Source organism: Lichenostomus cassidix, chromosome 2 (genome assembly GCF_008360975.1).
Source record: "Lichenostomus cassidix isolate B80296 chromosome 2, HeHo_3.0, whole genome shotgun sequence".
Taxonomy (NCBI): domain Eukaryota; kingdom Metazoa; phylum Chordata; class Aves; order Passeriformes; family Meliphagidae; genus Lichenostomus; species Lichenostomus cassidix.
The window spans coordinates 25,361,149-25,379,005 of NC_139482.1; the positions used below are offsets into that span (position 1 = coordinate 25,361,149).

The 17,857-nt window shown below is 38.9% G+C and overlaps 2 protein-coding genes across 5 annotated transcripts in view; one reads left to right on the plus strand and one right to left on the minus strand.

The window, feature by feature from the left end:
* Window positions 1-899: 899 nt before the first annotated feature.
* RPA3 (replication protein A3) lies at window positions 900-4,396 on the minus strand. The gene is made up of 4 exons (XM_085050797.1): window positions 4,270-4,396; window positions 3,964-4,038; window positions 1,932-2,040; window positions 900-1,451 (listed from the first exon to the last, which is right to left on the minus strand). The coding sequence occupies exons 1-4, from the start codon at window positions 4,366-4,368 to the stop codon at window positions 1,369-1,371; spliced, it is 366 nt and encodes a 121-aa protein (XP_084906923.1). The 5' UTR covers window positions 4,369-4,396; the 3' UTR covers window positions 900-1,368.
* A 7-nt stretch (window positions 4,397-4,403) lies between these two features.
* Window positions 4,404-17,857, plus strand: part of UMAD1 (UBAP1-MVB12-associated (UMA) domain containing 1) — a 77,731-nt gene continuing 64,277 nt past the window's right edge. The window contains exons 1-2 of one of the 4 annotated variants that reach the window (XM_085050793.1): window positions 4,404-4,513; window positions 11,489-11,611. In XM_085050793.1, coding sequence (XP_084906919.1) covers window positions 11,530-11,611 — 82 coding nt within the window. In that variant the 5' untranslated portion in view covers window positions 4,404-4,513; window positions 11,489-11,529. Of the gene's footprint in view, window positions 4,540-7,360; window positions 7,396-9,648; window positions 9,763-11,488; window positions 11,612-17,857 lie in introns of those variants that run through there. The other 3 variants (XM_085050792.1, XM_085050795.1, XM_085050796.1) reach the window with 3 other exon arrangements.

A 17,857-nucleotide genomic window follows, 5' to 3' on the forward strand; every position in this document is an offset into this window, starting at 1 on the left:
AAAATACCAATTTTCTAAAGGAAATTGGAACAGAATAGTTTTAAAGGCTAGGAAAACACGCATGCAGTTATTAAGAATGACATTTGAGTCTACTGAGCACTAAAACAGAATGGTGATAGAGCGTGGTATCATGCCACATCAACCTTGTGTTTGCTGTGCAAGACTGATTGCTACTTCAGAAGACCTCCTTCCCAGTGACAGTAACTGTGTCACTGTCTTCTAGGTGGGGAGGGAGAAAAAAAATAGATCCCCTGTTAACTTGATCATCCCTCCAGTTTGTAGTGAGTTCAATGGGTGAGTTTTTGAAACATACTCCTTGACTGAAAAAAAGAGATGTCTATAAATAAGCACAAAGCTAGCAATCTTGTTAAGGCACTAAATCTAGCTACTAAACCTGAAACCTGTTTATACAAAGGTTTAATGAACATGACTAAGGTTTATTTAATTTTGGAAATAAGAGAATATTTCCAAAGTTCAAATTTACTATGACTGTGTTACCTCAAGTGATGCAAAGATTTTGCTGTGTGTTGTAAGTAGCCTGGATACTAACACTGGATAGTACTGGATAGTAACAAATTTGTACCTAATTTGTAACTAATGCTGGATGGTAACAAAACTGGGGCCTTTGTGGAAGTTCTACGGTTAATCACCATGACAAGCTGGCTAAATCCTGGTAACTGCTGCTTAGACTCCCACCAAGAATGAAGGTTGTGATGGGAAGTCAACTGTGCTTGAAATCTCCAAGCCTAATTAGACATCTTCCAAATCTTTAACACCAGTGCAAAGGCAAGTACCTTGTACTCCACTTTGTTAAATTTAACTGTCTCAGGTAAAATAGAACAGGAATAGCCACATATCACGGAAAATAGCACTCTAACAGGTAATGCTGACACAAATAGTTAAATCCAGTGAATCTTTTTTATTGGTAAAGATACCATTTTTGAGATGCAAAATAACCCCCATATTCAATAAATTTGTATCAAAGCAAATTATATCAAAATCTTCATATTAAAACCCCACCAAACTTTTTCTGTACGAGTTTCCTGTAACATATCCTAAATCCTCGACCAAGTAAAAAAGGATGCTAACAAAATTCCATTTTCTGACAAATCTAATCTTGCAGGAGAACACTTCTCATAGATGCAAAAGGGTTGAATGTATACAGTGACTGAGACATTGATAAAAGCGTTCTCATTGCTTAATAAATACATTTGCACAGAAAATACTCTTAATTGGCAATACTTAGCACATGTAACAGTGTTTTTTCAGTACATCTGTTGAAAATAAATGCAACTGTTACCATGCTGTCAGGCAAGAAACCACAGTACTGTTGTCCCCTCTGAAGCTCTAAATATATGCTAATAAAAATCAAGTGTTCATCTCAGTACCAAATGGGTAGTATTCAGGGAATTCATGAATAATTCTTAATGCTTCATTGTAGACTTCCAGATCTGAAAGAGGGCAAAGAAAATGGTTATGATGCATAAGCTAAATTCCCTACAGTCACTGACAACATTCATGTACTGCTTATTTTAAAGTGATCCCAGTCTCCCTCAAGCTCCCATTTCCCCAAGGCAGGAACACTCATTGCTTGTTTCCTGGAGGGATATTTTTAGGCCTGCTAGCTGCACAACCACACAAGGTTCAGGGCAAAGTGAGAACCACGTGGTCAGGAGTGGGAGAACAATCAGGCCACAGCAATGATAGATTGGCTCCAGCTTTGAGTCACTCCCTACAGTTTAACCGTAAACTACTATATTTGGTACAGAATTTTTCTCATCATGCTCTCCTTTTCTACACCCTGCTCCTCATCTGGAAGTTTTAAGAAAGATCTTGTCTGTAAGGAAAGGTAATCAGGCTTTCCCTTCTTATTTACTGAAGATGAGTTCAGAACTCAAAATTAATTTGTCATAACATATATTCTTACTTACCAAATGGACTTTTATCTTCTCTGAACTGGACATACGACACACACTCGATGGTTGCCTGAGTTGTTACGCTTCCCACCACTTCAATAACTCCTGAAAACTCCTCATCTAGCTAGAAAACACACCAAAGATGAAATTAGTCACATGAAAATAGCTGCTGTCTTTACTTCACAGTACTTAAGCTAGGAACTCTCCATAGCTGATGGTTTGTTCATGACAGATTCTATTCCATGTCAAACAATACAGCCCTGTCACCCTCCCCCACAAAAACCCAAAAAACCCTTGATCCACTTAGAGATTTACAGGTTTTGTAATAGCCAATTCCATACCAACCAAAAAAAAAAAAAAAAAAAAAAAAAGCATCCAAGGGATGATATTGGTTTATAAGTATATAAAACTGTGTCATTTAATCACTGAACAGAGACTAATCTAAGACACAGAGAGCAGAACAATTCTGATTTTAATGCACTGCATTCAAACCTGTGTCGATTATAGAACTCTGTAAGAGCTAAGGAGGTATCACACATTCCAGAGAGCAGTTCCAATATTCCACATTCAGGAGGTATATTTGGAAATTATTTCTTAAGTAATCTGTCAGTAAGTGTTCAAAGTATATTTGTAAGAATACAAACATATATTAATAAGCCTTTGGTTGAACAAAAGAAAAAAAGGCTAAAAATTATATCTTACTCCAGAATAATATAGTCTGAACATTTTCTTTGTTTTTTAAGATACGAATTTTAACTGTGCAGTACTATTTCAGTAATGTTCTTCCAATATCTAAGTCTTACTTTTAACTTTCTAGTAAGTGTTTTAGAATAACTCCCTCCCCATAATTTTGGGTTTCTCTGTTGAAAGAGGGAACTACACATGCACAAACAGAGAAATATACTGAAGGGGAAAAAGTTAGAAAGCATTTTGATTAACAAATCTTGTAGTTTCCCCACTGACATTGGGTGAACAGGAGAGATGAACCTGGCCCTGTTTTTTTGCACACACCAGTTTCTCCCAGGGCACTGGAACACAGACTCAAGTGCCCAGCACTACAGCTTTGCATTTATGGAATTCAACCACTTACACTGTTAGAGGAAATATTATAGAATCACTGGTCAGATGCCAACATCTGAATTTTTAACAACTCATGGCAGGAAACGTTTCCACGAACTCAAGAAAGAGGTAAGAGACGTTTTGTTGTGGTTTGAAGTCAGCGATCTGCACATTTATAAGACAAAACTCTTCCAGATCAAACTGCATTTTTCATCAACAAGGACAGAGTCTTGTCTTGTAAGACTGAGAGAGTTCCACATGCAATTATTTCCCATGGAAATGACAAGGTTTCTCAGCATTTAACAACTCATTCAGAGAAAGAGATGTAAATATACACATGCGCTGAGTCAAGCTAGGGAATTCGCCATCACAATTAAAATAGTTCTTCAATTACAACATTTCTTGGTGGAAAAAACACACTTAGAATCAGAAGAGAATGCCAAAGTATTATTCCTTCACTAGTAGTGATAACAAAGGAAGCAGTATTTTCATTCCGTAGTCCTAATTATATCTTCTACCCATTGCATTAATTGGAGTTTTTTTAAGAAGGAATGCTTCAAGCTAACTATGGAGTTTACTGAAATGCTATGACAAATGCTCTAAGAGGACGCAGAAATGTTAATTTAAAAAGCTCTTGAAAACACCATAATCTTTTCGATTACAAAAGCAATATGAAAATGGGAGGAAAGAGTGAAATTACAGTGCAGCTAATAAACGTAGTAGAATACATTACACTGTGAACAACTAGTAGAGAAAATAGCCAGACAGGGATGTGTGTGACAAAGACTGAGCTCTGTCTCTTAACACCAGCTGAAAATTGATGAAGACCCAGGCAGATCATGGCTAAGAAGACTACATGTTAGCAAGAAACAGAGGCAGTGAAATATAGGTGGAAAAGCTGAAAACATGGAAGGCACGCACAAGTTTCAGAAGAGACAAAACCTCCGGAATCCTCAAGAGGCAACATCCAAAGCATTCCTTAACTTACAGGCTCGCTCAGCTCCACAGTCGTATGCCTTCCGAGTCCATCCGTAAGCACGGCCATCATCCCACTAGAATAAATCTACGAAAGAACATTTAAGTCTACAAAGGACATTAGGCCTGTGCGCTCCAAGGCACCTGGAAGCGCCACAGCTTCGGCCGCTTCGGGCAGTTCTTTCCCGCAAAGCTCCGTCCGCCTCCCGCCCTGCTCCCAGGCCGGCTGGAGCCGCCGAGCTGCCCGGAGCTGCCCACACAGAGCCCCGGGGCAGCCACGTCCCCGCTCCGAGAGCCGCCGAGCGAGCGGCCCGCGCACCTTCACCACGCGCCCCACGAAGCAGACGGGCTGCCCGATGTGCTCCACCAGCTGCTCCGCGGAGATGCGCGGCCGCGGCACCTCGTAGACGTCGTCCATCGCCGGCGCCTCTTCCCGCCTTCCGCGGACGGAGGGAGCGAGGGAGGGAGCGAGGGAGGGAGCGAGGGAGGGACAGCGGCACCAGGATCGGGCGCTCGGGGCGGGACTTCCCCTGCCCCCGAGGCGACCCGGAAGCGGAGCGGAGGTTGGTGAGCGCGGCGGCAGCGGCGGGTGGGTGATGGAGGGGCGGCTCTTGAGGCTGCCGCGGCGGGGAGGGCGGCGGGGCCGAGCCCCGGGGAGGCCGGGGGAGCCGGCCGGCAGCTTCCAGCCCTGTCTTGTCTTCTAATCCTTTTAAATCGCCTCGTATTCCCCCTCCCCGGCGTTTTCCCGGTCCCTTCAGATACTGGCGCCCCTCAGGTGTAATTGGGCAGCGTGCCCTGGCAGCCAAGCGGGCAACAGGCGTCCTGGGCTGCATCAGGCAAACACAGGTGATGATCCCGCTGTAGTCAGCGCCGGTGTGGCCTCACTTGGATTTTGTGTAGTTATGGGCTCTGCAGCTACCTCCAGAGGAGGGAGTCAGAGCTGATGAAGGGAATGTCCTGTGAGAAACACCTAAGGACTTGGGGTTTGTCTGGTTTGGAGAAAAGGAGGCTGAGAGTTGTCCTCAGCACTCCCTACGGCTTCCTGAGGAGGGGAGGTGGAGAGGCGATGCTGATCTTCTCCCTGGTATCCAGTGGGTATCCCAGGGTATGTGGGAATGATCGAAGGCTGCACCAGGAGAGGTTTAGACTAAACATTAGGAAGCATTTCTTTACCGGGAGGATGGTCAAACCCTGAAACAGGCTTTCTAGAGAGGTGGTCGATGCCCCAAGCCTGTCAGCATTTAAGAGGCATTTGGACAATGTCCTTAATAATACACTTTAGCTTCTTATCCTCCCTGAAGTGCTCAGGCAGTTGGACCAGATGATCATTGTGGGTTTTTTCCAACCGAGCTACTCTATTTTAATTTCATTTTATTTCATTTTGTCATTAAAGAGCTGGTGCTCAATCCCCAGGCATAGAACAGCTGATAAGACAGAGATACCATCTCACCATGGCACTTGCTGTGCATCTTGCATGTTTCCATGTGCTTTCCTGAGCTGTCCCTGGCATGGAGCAGTTCCTCCCAATTGCTCTTGCGGCAAAGGGACTTTCATATCCCAGTTAGCATTTGACATATGGTTGCCAGCAGGTTGAGGGAGCTGCTACTTCCCCTCTGCTATGCACTGGTGGGACACCTGGAGTGCTGGGTACATGGGCACATATGGACATGTTGGAGAGAGGCCAAAGAAGGGTCACAACGATTAAGGGACTTTGCCATCTCATATATGATGAAAGACTGGGAGAGCTGCAACTGTTTAGCCTAGAGAAGAGAAGGCTCAGGGGGCTCTTATTGATTAATATAAATACCAAAGGAAGGGTGTAAAGAGAACAGGCTCTATCCGGTCATGCCCAGTGAAAGGACCAGAGGCAATGGGTGCAAACTGAAACACAGGAGGTGCGTCAGGAAACACTTTTGTCACTGCGAGAGTGACCAAGCACTGGTACAGGTTGCACAGAGAGGTTGTGGGGTCTCCATCCTTGGAGAGAGTCAAAAGCCATCTGGCTATGCTCCTGAACTACGGACCTCTAAGATGGCTCTGCTTAAGCAGGGGGTTGGACACAGTGGTCTCTGAAGGTCCTTTCCAACTACAGCCATTCTGTGGTTCCATGCTAGGAAATGTTCCATTTTGTTTCCTGGACTGGTGTTTCAGGAAATACTTGAGAAAATCTAACTGCTCTGGCTTAAAAGGGCAGTCACAAATCCGCCCATGTGCCAAGTGTCTCTTCTAAGCAGCCATGGGCCAGTTCAGCCTGCTAACCAGTACAAAGTGGTTTTTGTTAGTTGGCTGGGTTAGTGTTGTTATTCAGCAGTCGCTTGTGTCAGCTTGCCAAGAAAACAAGCTACTGCCAGAAGCTGTGCAGAACCAGTATGTGGCCAGGGAGTGCTCTGGAGTTAAATCTTGCATGAAATTTAGCTGGTTGTCATCCCCTCTGTGTCACCATGACATTCACCTTTTCAGTATTTTATTTGCAAGAGGGTATCCTCATCTCCATAGCATACCTTCAGAGATTTGAAAGGAGAGATATCAGAAATGGAGTGCTTGGAGCAAGGTGCAGCAGGCTGCTGCACAGTGGCCTTTCTAGGGCTGAAGGGTTTGAAGGGTCAGCGGCTAGAAAAACATGTTGTACAAGTTCTTACAAATGTGTGTCTGTATCACACATAGCAGCTGTTGAAGGTTTGCATTCAAAAGAAAATTGTTCGAAGGGAAAACAGTAGGTTTCAGCCTGCCTGGTATTGTGTCTCATTAACACCTAGCTTTCTCTTTTGGCATTTTCTGTCTTCAGGGTTTTGTATGTTTACATCAGTTTGAGTGGTGTTATTTAACTCCTGGCTTTGCTTTTGTCACCTGTACTTTTATTGTCTGATTTGGTAGTGGCTGATGTCTTATGATTCAGCCTCTTAAAGTGTTTTTATACTATGGTCATTTGGGATGTATAGTTCTTGTATTTCTGCCTTTCTTACATTTTATAAAAACATTAAAAACAAATACTTACATTTTATGAAATACAGAAAAAAAAATTTAATGTTTCGTTAGACATATATACTTAAAAAAATTGGGTTTCTTGTGATACTTTTCATTCTTCTGTTTTCAAGAAATAGAAACTAAAGAACCATGGCTAATGTTAGTGCCACAGAAAAGAAATTATATGTCTTTCTTTTCTTCTTCATGTAGTAACTTAGACTAAACCAAAAGATTTTAAACTGTTCTTTTGGTGTCATAGAAATATTTTCAACATGCATATTCTTGACTCTTAAATTGGTTGTTTTCATGATAAGAAGGATTGTACAGGGCTGTAAACATCTTGCTCTTTTTCTGATTGCTGCTTTATTGGTGAATCACAGCAGATGGTAATTTGGAAGTGAGAATTGCTCTGATTCTCTGTTTTCTTCTTCCATAGATTATATATCTTAAGATGCGAAATTATTCTGGTTCTTTCTTTAAGGTCAGTTTCTGTCCTCGTTTCATCATTTATGTAATTACTGGCAGTGTTGCTGCAATTCTGCTTTCCTGTATTCCTGGGTATTGTCTCTTTATCTTAGTCTGCATCTTTGTTATTTTTAATATTAAATTATGACTCTCCTCCAGTATTGTGAACATTCAGGAAAGGCTAAAAAGTAATGGTAAATATACTAAGATCTTCATTGTATAGAAAAAGTTTATTTGATTTAACATACTGGTTTGGCTCAAAGGTCGCCCATAGTTCTTGTCAAAGGAGACTGACAAAATGCAGGAGGAATAAATTAACCCCTTTGTGCAGCTCTGTAACTCATCTTTGTCCAGTGCCACGTATTTTCTCAGAGCCTCACAGAAATACAAAATACTTTTTGCAGCCTCACAGAATTGCTGTAGCTCAGAGCTTATTATTTGCTAATGACTGAAGCCGTGCCAAAAACATTATTCTTAACTATCAGTGATTGCGTTCACTTTTTTTGTGAGAGAGAAACATGAGGAGGAAGGCAATTGCATATTCCTACCAAGGGAGATTTTTATCTCTAGGCAGTGAATTCAATTTCAGGGCTCCTATAGAAATAAAATTAATCCCATCTGGAAGAGAAAAGTGCTGTGCTGTATAGGAGAAATGACTGCAGGAATGTGGTACTATCTCTGAATGGTGGCTGTATTTTCTGTGATTTTGTGCAACAGCTTTAAAAAAAAAAACACAACGAAGTGCTTTTTTTCTCAAGTTTGTGTGATCATGTGTCTAGGTCCCCAAACTTCAAATTTAATTTTTACTCTGAAAGGAAACTTGTATGAAACTGGTTGTTCTAAGGTTTCATTACCTGAAACCTCATCTTATCTACAACTAGTAAAACTCCAGCCTGATTCTGCAAGTGCTTAAACTGTGTTCTTATCTTCAAGAGCACGAGTGTTTCCATTCAGCTCTGTGTTTCTTTGTTGGATAGGGGCTTTGTTCTGTTTTTAACATGTGATTCAAGAAATTTAGTGGTTGCATTTCCCGTTGCTGGGGAGATTTATGTTTACTTTTCAAGTAGCACAGTTGATAAAATTCTTAAAAATGCAAATATCACAAATGTCCCTGCACTGCCTGTCTACAGCCTTTCCTTTACCTATGCTGTACTGTATGCAGTTCTGATTTTTGTTTCTGTGCCCTCTCTTCTGTTTTGTTAGTTTTTCTTTGTTATTTAGTTTATCATTGGTAATGTGTTCAATAAAGCTACTGAAATGCTGAAAGTAGTAGTTGGTGAACTCTTTCCTCCACATACCTTACAAAGACCCAGGATCTATAAGCATAATTTTTGTTTCTAAGAGGTTCTTAGAGAAGGAAACAGCCTCACTAAACATGTTAGTCTTTTTAATATGTGGATTTTATACCACCTCCCCACATTCACAGTCACAAAATACAGCATGTACTATTTTCTTAGTGTTGCACCAGTGATTTTAACAGCATGAGGGCTTGAGGCCTCAGCTTAGGGCATATTTTTGTTAATTTTGTTTGGTTTTCTGCTTCAAGCAAACCTGTATGTGGGTTTTGATTTTGATTTGGTTTGGTTTGGCTTTTTTGTTTTCTTTTCTGTTAGAAAAATACTGCTGGCAGTGGAATTAAGTTAAGCTACTTCAGAAACTGAAAATTCCAAAATAAAGATCAAGACTTATGTATGTAGATGAGATGGACTTTGTGAGTTTTAGAAAAGAATTGGGATACTGTCAACGAAAGTAAAAATCTAGTATGTGAAAGTGCTTGTAACATTATTTGGCTAGATCAAATTGTCCTGGTTGCTAATTTACTCTGAATTTAAATGCCTATTGTCTTTTAAGCAGTGAAGTTTAGGTATGTTAAGTATGCAGGATTTAAAAGGCTACAAGTGCATGGTTCCCTGTACAAGTCTTTTGTGCCATGTATATACTGATTAAGATGCTTTTCTTTGTGCAAGAAAGAAGGGAAGGGGGACATTATGTGATAGAGCTGAAAACTGTACAATAATGCAGATCTCAAAAGAGAAAAGAAATTTGATTGGAGCAAATGCAGCTCTGGCACCTGAAGTGACTGACTGGAATCTGAGCCTTTACCAAAGCTATCTGTAAGATTTTGCACATCAAGTTGATTTTGCTTCTTGTTGTTGCACACTTAGGATGAAGGTAAAATTGCATTTTAAACTGTTCCACAACTGCCTCTCCTTCATACATCATTGGAGCAGAAACCTGATTCTTGAGCATTACAGCACAGGTTTTTACCACTTGAGCTATGGGACTGACAACCCTAATTGGTAGCAGGAGAAGACTTATTCCCTGAGGGCTGAAAAAGGAATATGCTGCTGGCGCCATGTGTTGAGCCTGGGTGTGGGGGAAGGTAAGGAATAAATGAGATAATTAGGAGTTTCTACTGTGTAATCTCCATGGAACTGGAAATATCAGTATTTCTCTTGCTAAGGGAGGAAAACAAGCAAAAAGGAATAAAGTGCAGTTAAGTAACATTTTTAAAAAAAAATACTGTATGCCTGGGATTGGATCATAGAATGGTTTGTTCTGTTCAGTGTAGTTTATTTGGTGGCTAGAAGTTGCACTGTGTCAGCATAAGCAAGCAGTAGCTGGCCAGGCTGCAGGGTATTCAGTCTCCAAGTCTCAGGTATCAGGCCACAGTTTGAATAGTTGCTGCTTTTGCCATGATCTATTTATACACTGTTTCTGAAAGCCAGTACTTACACTTCATACAAGACTTTCTGGAGTGTGTAATTGCTTGTAACAGCAGAGTTTTAGGCAGTTTATATGAATAGTCAGTGCTGAGTTGTCACAGGTCCCTGGCCAGGGCAAAAAAAATCTTGTTTTTGGTACCATGAATGTTTGGGTGGGGAGTGAAGAATTCCAGCAAATAGTTAATCCACGATATTTATATTCCTTTTATCTTTTTTTTTTCCCTGTTTTTTTCTTTTTTCTTTTTTTTAATCTGCACATTATACAGTAGTACTCTTCACTCTTTCCCACATTCTAAAGGTTTTTCTTTGTTAAATTTAGTGTGAAATAATGTTACTGAAACCTGACACTGTACACCTCTTTAATTCTTTACCCTGGAGTCCTTTTCTCTGTTGGAGGTGTATATTAGATGTTGCTATCAGTTTGTCAGTCCCTTCTCCTTAACATGTTGGTGTCTGCAAAATAAATCAGGATTCTGCTCATCACACTCTGTTTCAAAGTTGAAATTACCTTATTCCACTTTTCCCAATTTTATATGGGTATTTTAGTAGAGAAGATCTTCACTGCCCTTATTTAAACCTTCCTCTGTGTGTTGAGCACATTTGTTTCAGCCTGGCCACAGGCTGCTCCGTAGGTTGGTTGGTGTTGTCCAGGGATCCAAGTTCTGCCTTTGAGGGACCTTCATGGGTTCCCTTCATGGGTTTTTAGTATGACTTTGTCCTTTTTAAGCTACTCAGAATTGTTTCTATGTAATATTCCAGTCTTGAGAGAGAGAAGATACTAAGCATTTGCTTTTGCAGTCTGTGCTTTTATCCCAATTGTTTCCTTGTTTTGTTCTAGCAATGGAGTTCTTAGCTGCCTTGGAAGATTCCTTTAATGAATTTTTGTTGGAAAAAAATTGCTACAAATGCTTTTGGTGCAGTTTCTTTTAAAGAAGTCAGTGGTAACTGCTAATCAAATAAACTCAGCTGTTAAGCTGTCTTTAAGATTTCAAACTGGGAAAATTAAAATAGTTACCACTATCTGTGAAGAGAAAGTTTGTCTAATAACAATACAAAGTAGCAGAAAAATCTGGAAACATGCTGGATAAATGCAGAAAGGAGTTTCCTTCTTTCATTTTCATTTAGAAAAGTTGAGGTTGTTTTTCTTTTTTTAAATGATTCCACTCCATTCATAACTTTGTGTAAAAGCTTTTTGTACTTCATTCTCTTCTTACCTGTTGAAATAAACTGCTACATCAGCAAGGTAATCTGTCTGACATACAAATCCCTGATATTTCAAATTGGGTAATAAAGATTAAGTTGTAGTATTGGGTATGTAGCCTTACTACATACCTATGGTAAATTCTGTTATCAAATATTTAACATGTTTTGTCTTCATTTTAGATAACTAACACCTTAGAAGACAAAAAGAACCCAAAGAGACTATGTTCAGTTTCTTCCGAAAAGGTCAAGATTCAAAGAAGGTTACAGGGCCAGAGAGAGAAGCAGATGGATTTGTTATTGTGGGTAAGTGGTGCTTCTGTAGAAAGTGATTCTTTCATATTTGAAATTTTGATCTTGAAGTTTCTTTGAGATGCTTAGACTAAATGAAATGTTAAGAGAAGCCATGATAAAAATTGTTTAGTATTCTTTCTTTTTCTGACAGAGTTAATTTTCCTAGTCTGCTTATTTGGACTAACTAGCTGAAGTTTTATTAAGATAGTTCTGAACCCATATTCAGGAGCACTGAAAATGTGGTTTCTTGTTTTCCTTTCATGCTCTGAGTGGGGAGAAGTTACACCCTTACAAAACAAGAAAGGTCAAAGTTTAGGCTTCTAGCTTTATGATTAGAGCTGTGGGAAGGGAATATCTAACTGCAGTTGTTGAAGGACAGGCTTTTGTTCAGATTCCTTCCTTTTTGTTTTATCCCCAGACTTTTTATATTAGAAGCCAAGAAGCACCTATGCATTTCTGGTTGTGGGAAAGTAGATTTCTGTCTCAGAATCTAACTCTTAGTTTGATAAAAATTAATGCAGTTTGAGGTTTTAAAAGTCTTCTTGTTGTTCAAAAACTAATCTGAAGTATACTCACCTGTGAATTTGCTAAAATTGGAGCTTTGATCAAGTTCTTTCACAGTTTTGCAGTTGGCTTAAGTGTGCAGAAGAGAAAAAATATTGCTATTATGCTGACACAGATCCTTTTCTTTTTTCTCTTTTGACAATTTGTTTTCCTTCCTGTGAAACTGTCATCATCAATATTCAGCTTCTGCTACTCTCATTTACTGACTTGTTCTTATCAGGCATCTTACAGTGTTTCTCTGTTTAAGTGTTACTTCTTCTTGAGCATTTTCAAGTCACAAAAGCCTCTAGATTATTGAAGTCTAATAGTACGAGAGACTACTGGAACCCTTTCTGAGAAGAACTTGGATTTTTGGCTGGCAATAGTTCTCCTTTAAAACAAATCTGTTTCACATCTGTGACTGTGTTGTCATGCTTAATGACATAGATTTTTTTCACCTGCACTAGTTTTGATGGCTACATCAAGTCACTCCAGCATCTGCATTGTGGAAGGGTCAAAGGAGACACATCATCATCCCCAAAAAGTCTGGAGACCATTTAGCATTTCAGTTTCTGTAATAGGCAGAATTCTGCTCTCAAATGTTGCTATGTCCCACAGTTGCTGGTCCTGATTCTGCATTCAATTTAGCTTCCTTCCTTTTTCCTGGAATGCTGTCAGTGTCTATTTAAACTTTGTTCACATAAATTCACATAAAATTAATCTGTTAAATATAAATTTAAGAAGGATCAATTTTGTGTGAGTCTTCTCTTTTTTAATTTTTTTTTTTCTCACACAGAAGTTAATTCAGCAGTCTGCAATGAAATGGACTGTACTGGGCAGAAGAGCTGCCATCAACCTTATCAGTGGAGCATATCACTATCTTGCAAAACAAATGTAGTTGCAGAATTATGGGTCAGAACTTAAGTAGATATTTATCTGGAAGGGGTGTTTTTGTCTAGGAATAGTGTCAACAGAAAGAAACCCCAAACCACATCACTTAGCTATTCTGTTATTTACTATTTTATTACTTAGATAGAGTGCTCTGAAGCTTTTCTAAACTGGTGTAAAATATTCTAGAAATCCAATAGTAAATATCTTTAACACATCTCAGATTTCTAGGACCATTAGGAACACTACTGTAGGCAGTGAACACTCTCAGAGGGAATGAGAATTTAATTTCTTATGTTTTAAGTTGGTTCTTAAACCCAGTCTTTCATTCATAGCATATAAGAATAAAAAGCCTACTTCACCAATATCCCATGGACATGGGAGGAGTCTTTTGGTGTCATTTGATACTTGAAAAAGAGGGAAGAAAGTATAATGCTTTACTGAGAAAGGTCCGTCAGATCTATTGCTGTGTCAAATCCTGAAGATAGTTTTTTTTCTTTTTTTTTTCATTGCTTCTCCAGATTCTGTTATGAATTTCTATATTTGAAATCTACCTTTCCCTGTAAAGTATCAATGCATTTGGGAATTCAATGTCTGACTGGAAAGGTGACTCATAAAAATGGCAGAATCAACAAAACCAACTTTGCAGCATAGTAGCTGAATGAAATTCTCTATTTCAGGTTTTGGGGCAAATATTGCATGTGTGGGAGTCAAGAAAAAAGAATTTGTAATCCCCTCTCTACAAAATAAATATAAAATATAATTTCCTACCAGACACTACAGCATTTTTATGTCTAACTACCTGTTCACTTATTTTCTCGATACTGGTCATCTCATCTCTTCATGAAACTGCAAAAGTGGTGCTTATTCTGTAACAAGCAGAACTATTATTCTCAAAAGAGTAAAGAGGCTTATGAAATAGACATAACACATGCAGTTGGTTTTGATGAGTGAATCAATTGCAAAAATATAGAAAAATTTTTCAGAGGTTTAACTGATCATCACAAATTGCTTTTAATGTTAACATTCTGAAAGCCAGAATTAAGAAAACAAGTAATTTTCAGTTAGCTTGGGAATCTTGGAGAGTAGTAGTTCTTAAGGAATTTCTCACGTTTTGTGGCTTTCGTAATAGAAAATAAATTCAAACCTGCCATTCATTCCTACTGTTACTAGTCATAGAGAAAAATCCAGGTTTGATGCTAGCATTTTGGTTTGGCAGGCAGCTAAAAATCTCCCATCAATCTCACAGATCTAAGTGTCTTGTAGTCCTAATCTCAGTCTGAGATCAGGAACTGAAAAACTGAGACAGCAGTGCTGCTTCCCATGAGTGTTTGGCAAGACAGTCAGAAGCTCTGCAAACATCGCCATGGTGCTGATGGTTCTGCTGGGGTAGGTGCTCAGTGTTTTTGCTTGATGCAACTGAAAGATCATAGAATCAGAATGGTTTGGGTTGGAAGGTATCTTTAAAGATCATTTAGTCCAGCCTGCCTCCATGGGCACAAACATCTCTCAGTAAATCTTGTTGTTCAAAGCCCTCTGCAGCCTGACTTGGAACCTGACTTTTCTGGCATCCTATTCCAGTGTCTCATCACCCTCATCATAAAATAAATTATATAAATAACTAAAATCAATTGGAATATTGTTCTGTGTGTCCTCTTTCAAATGTACTGAGAGAAGTTACTTTTGTTTTCAGGTTTAGTTTAAGAGCAGGGTTTTGTTTACTTTTCCAGAAAACATTGAGGTAAGCCAGGTGAGGGAGCAGTAAATGCTGGTGGCTTCACCAGGCAGGTAAGCCTGCAGCTGAGTGAGGGTGCCAAGAGGGCAGGGGCTTGTGTTTTAAGGGCCAGTCTCTTTCTTAACTCTGGACTTAGGAGTTGTAGGGTTTTGTTTGGCTTTCTCTGAGGGATCTTTTTGTGTTTTGTACTGGAATGGAGTAAATGGTTTGGAGAAGCAGCTCAGTTGCAGGTGCTGAAAAATCTGATTTTTAAACATATTTTAACTTCTGTTTCTTCTTTGACCTTAGGACAGCTTTCTGTTTCATTTTTTTTACGTGTAAATTAATGTGGGATTTCAGTACTGGCCAATGGCTGTTGTTTCAGAGCTCTGCTGTCAGCCTCAGGTGCAGACCTCTTAGCAAGTGGTAGGGAGTATTGGCTGTTTTCTGTTTTCTGACATTCAGCAACTTTGTTGTAGGGTTTTCCAAACTTCCAAGATTAAGTACCCAAAGGAAAAGTGAGCAGGCCCAGGATTCTTGTCAGAGTGAAGTGACTGTCACAGACACAGGAAGGCTGTGGCCATGATAAGAAGGTTTGCAGGAGTTTTGTAATGAGTATACACTTCTACACTGTGAGCCTCCAGTCTTCCTACTGTGCTTTCCTAGATCCATCTAAGAAGGCCACCTAGAACTCATGAGCAAATTTTGGATTAATGCATATTTGTTAACATTTCTCACTATATTGCAAGCATAAGTTTTGCCTACTAAATATCCTCACAGTAGAAAATAGCCACAGACATAAGAAATTGTTTTGAAATCTCTTCCAAATAAATAGAAGGATCTGTGGTATTTAAATGAGTCTTGGATCTGTTCAATTAACCAGTGTACCTTCTGTTTCAATTATGATGTCTGAAGAGAAGAAACTTCACAAAGCAAATGTGTTCAGGCTTGCACCAGCTTCTAAAACACCACTAAAAAGGACATGGGAACTACTGGTTTTCATCCTGTGAGATGAAATTCAGTATAAGGGAATTATTTCTTCCATATTAAAATGTGGAAGAGACCTGGTGTTAGATGCCAGGTAGAAAAATTGGGAACTTCTTATTAAAAGCAAGATGTTGTTGAATTCATCATTACAACCTACTGGCAGGAACATAATGGACAGCACAAAGAATACACTAGGAGTTTGATAAATTATGGCAGGTGATAACAGATATTCTTATCTTAGAATTTTGGTGGTTAGGCATGACTCTTTTAAGTTAATCTCATCAATGTATTTGAACTTTGGCTTTATTTTAAATGAAGTACTTGAACCTTCCTCTGATGTATTCAGTAATATATTATTATGTTAATTCAGTATTATAATTCCTTCTTATGGGATCATCCTCATCTGTAGGCAGGACTATCCTCACTTATTTGTGAGACTGTGAAAAGTATGATTTATATTCAGATGAATGTTTCCATTTGTTAACTGCAGTTATATTGCAGTCGAACATCCTTAACAAATGGGAAAACTTCTGTACTCAAGATACAAAAAAGTAAAATAATCAACCCAAGTCAGCCTTTAGTTCTGGAAATCTGGACTGTTTTTCCAAAGACTGATTTTACATATATTTGTTCCTCTCCACATTGCAGTTTCTGTTTTGCCATGAATTTACTCTGTGTGCAGATAGGTTTTTTTTTGGGTACTTTGGATAAATTGCATGTTTAAATTAAGGGATATTCCCACTGTTGCCCAACATGTAAAAAAGCCTTACAATGGGATCTTTACTATTTCCATATTGATCTTAATAGTACAGATCTCTACATATATTTTTAAGAACTCCTTAAATGTTTGCTTTTGAGAGAAATGTATATATGTATAAATTTTCTGGAGTAAATCTGTTATGAAAGAGAAATTTAACATACTGATACTCCTGAAACAAAGGACTATCTCCATACTAGTTCATTACTGTAAATCAAATAGCTTTCTGCTTTCTTTTCACTGCATACACACCTCAAAGATTAAATGCGTCAAGAGATTTGTAAAATCTTACTGTTAATGCTGCTGTTTGTTTTCTAGGAGTTAGTAGTAATGTGTAGTAAGTCCCTGTGAATCTCTACATTGCTTTTTCATTAATATTTAAGGAGCTTTTAGTGGTGCTACTAAGGAAGGTTGGGCTGCTGCAGTGTTTTAAAATATACTATTACATTAAAGAAATGTACGAGGCATTGTGCCAGTTGGAGAAAAGCAGTGTCTCAATGTCCTTTCATTTTCTGCATCAATGAACTTATCTTACGTGTTTTTTATATAACAGGAAGTGCTTGTGTAGTTATTTCCAACCTTGTAGTTTTCGAATAACAAAGCTACTATTTTTTTAATGGTTTTTGAGGTTAAAATATTTAATACTAATTTTATAATAATCTGCATTTGAGGATACCTTTTAATATTTTTATCTAAAGAATACTTTATACATATTGGGCTGTGCTGCTGTAAGTGAACACTTTTGATGCACACTGAGAAGTTACAATATTTGAAGTGCCCTGTTTCCTGAAGTGCTGCTTTATGTTTTTTATACTTAAAGATCATTAGCAGCTCATCTGGGCGTTGAATTTTGCAGCCAGAGTTGATTGAAAAGGGAGGAGGAGGGATTCAGAAGAAACAGTCCTCTCCTGTTACCGATCCTCAGTTGCATAAGGAGGTAATGTCTCCCCTTCATTCAGTGGTGAAGCCAAACTAATCCTCTTTGGGACTAATTTTGCACAAAAACAACCTGCGGTTTTCAGTGGTGCCACTAGATGGGGATTTCCCTCGGATTCAGGGCTCGGAGGACTTTGCTCTCTCCCCCTTCACACACAAAAGTGCAGTAGTAGTAATTATCAGTCCACCATTTGATTAGACTGTAGGTTTTCAAGAGATTTATAAAAAGCTTTTTAAAGCTGAATATCAAATCTATAATGACATTCCAACCTAATAAAAACAATGAAGCTTGAAATGTTGACAGCATGTATCTAGATGTTGGCTTGTAATTCATTCCAAACAGATCTGTTGAGGCCCATGTGGGACCTAAATAACACAAAGAAGTAAATTTGCATATTTTACAGCAGGGGGAAAAAACAGAATGCAAAAACAT

What these genes read in the sequence shown, in the direction of transcription:
- RPA3 (XM_085050797.1), bottom strand. Translation starts at nt 4,368, where the DNA reads ATGGACGACGTCTACGAGGTGCCGCGGCCGCGCATCTCCGCGGAGCAG. An exon ending in TCGTGGGGCGCGTGGTGAAG is followed by an intron (nt 4,039 to 4,269) that starts GTGCGCGGGCCG and finishes GTTCTTTCGTAG; the next exon opens with ATTTATTCTAGTGGGATGAT. An exon ending in AGAAGATAAAAGTCCATTTG is followed by an intron (nt 1,452 to 1,931) that starts GTAAGTAAGAAT and finishes GCCCTCTTTCAG; the next exon opens with ATCTGGAAGTCTACAATGAA.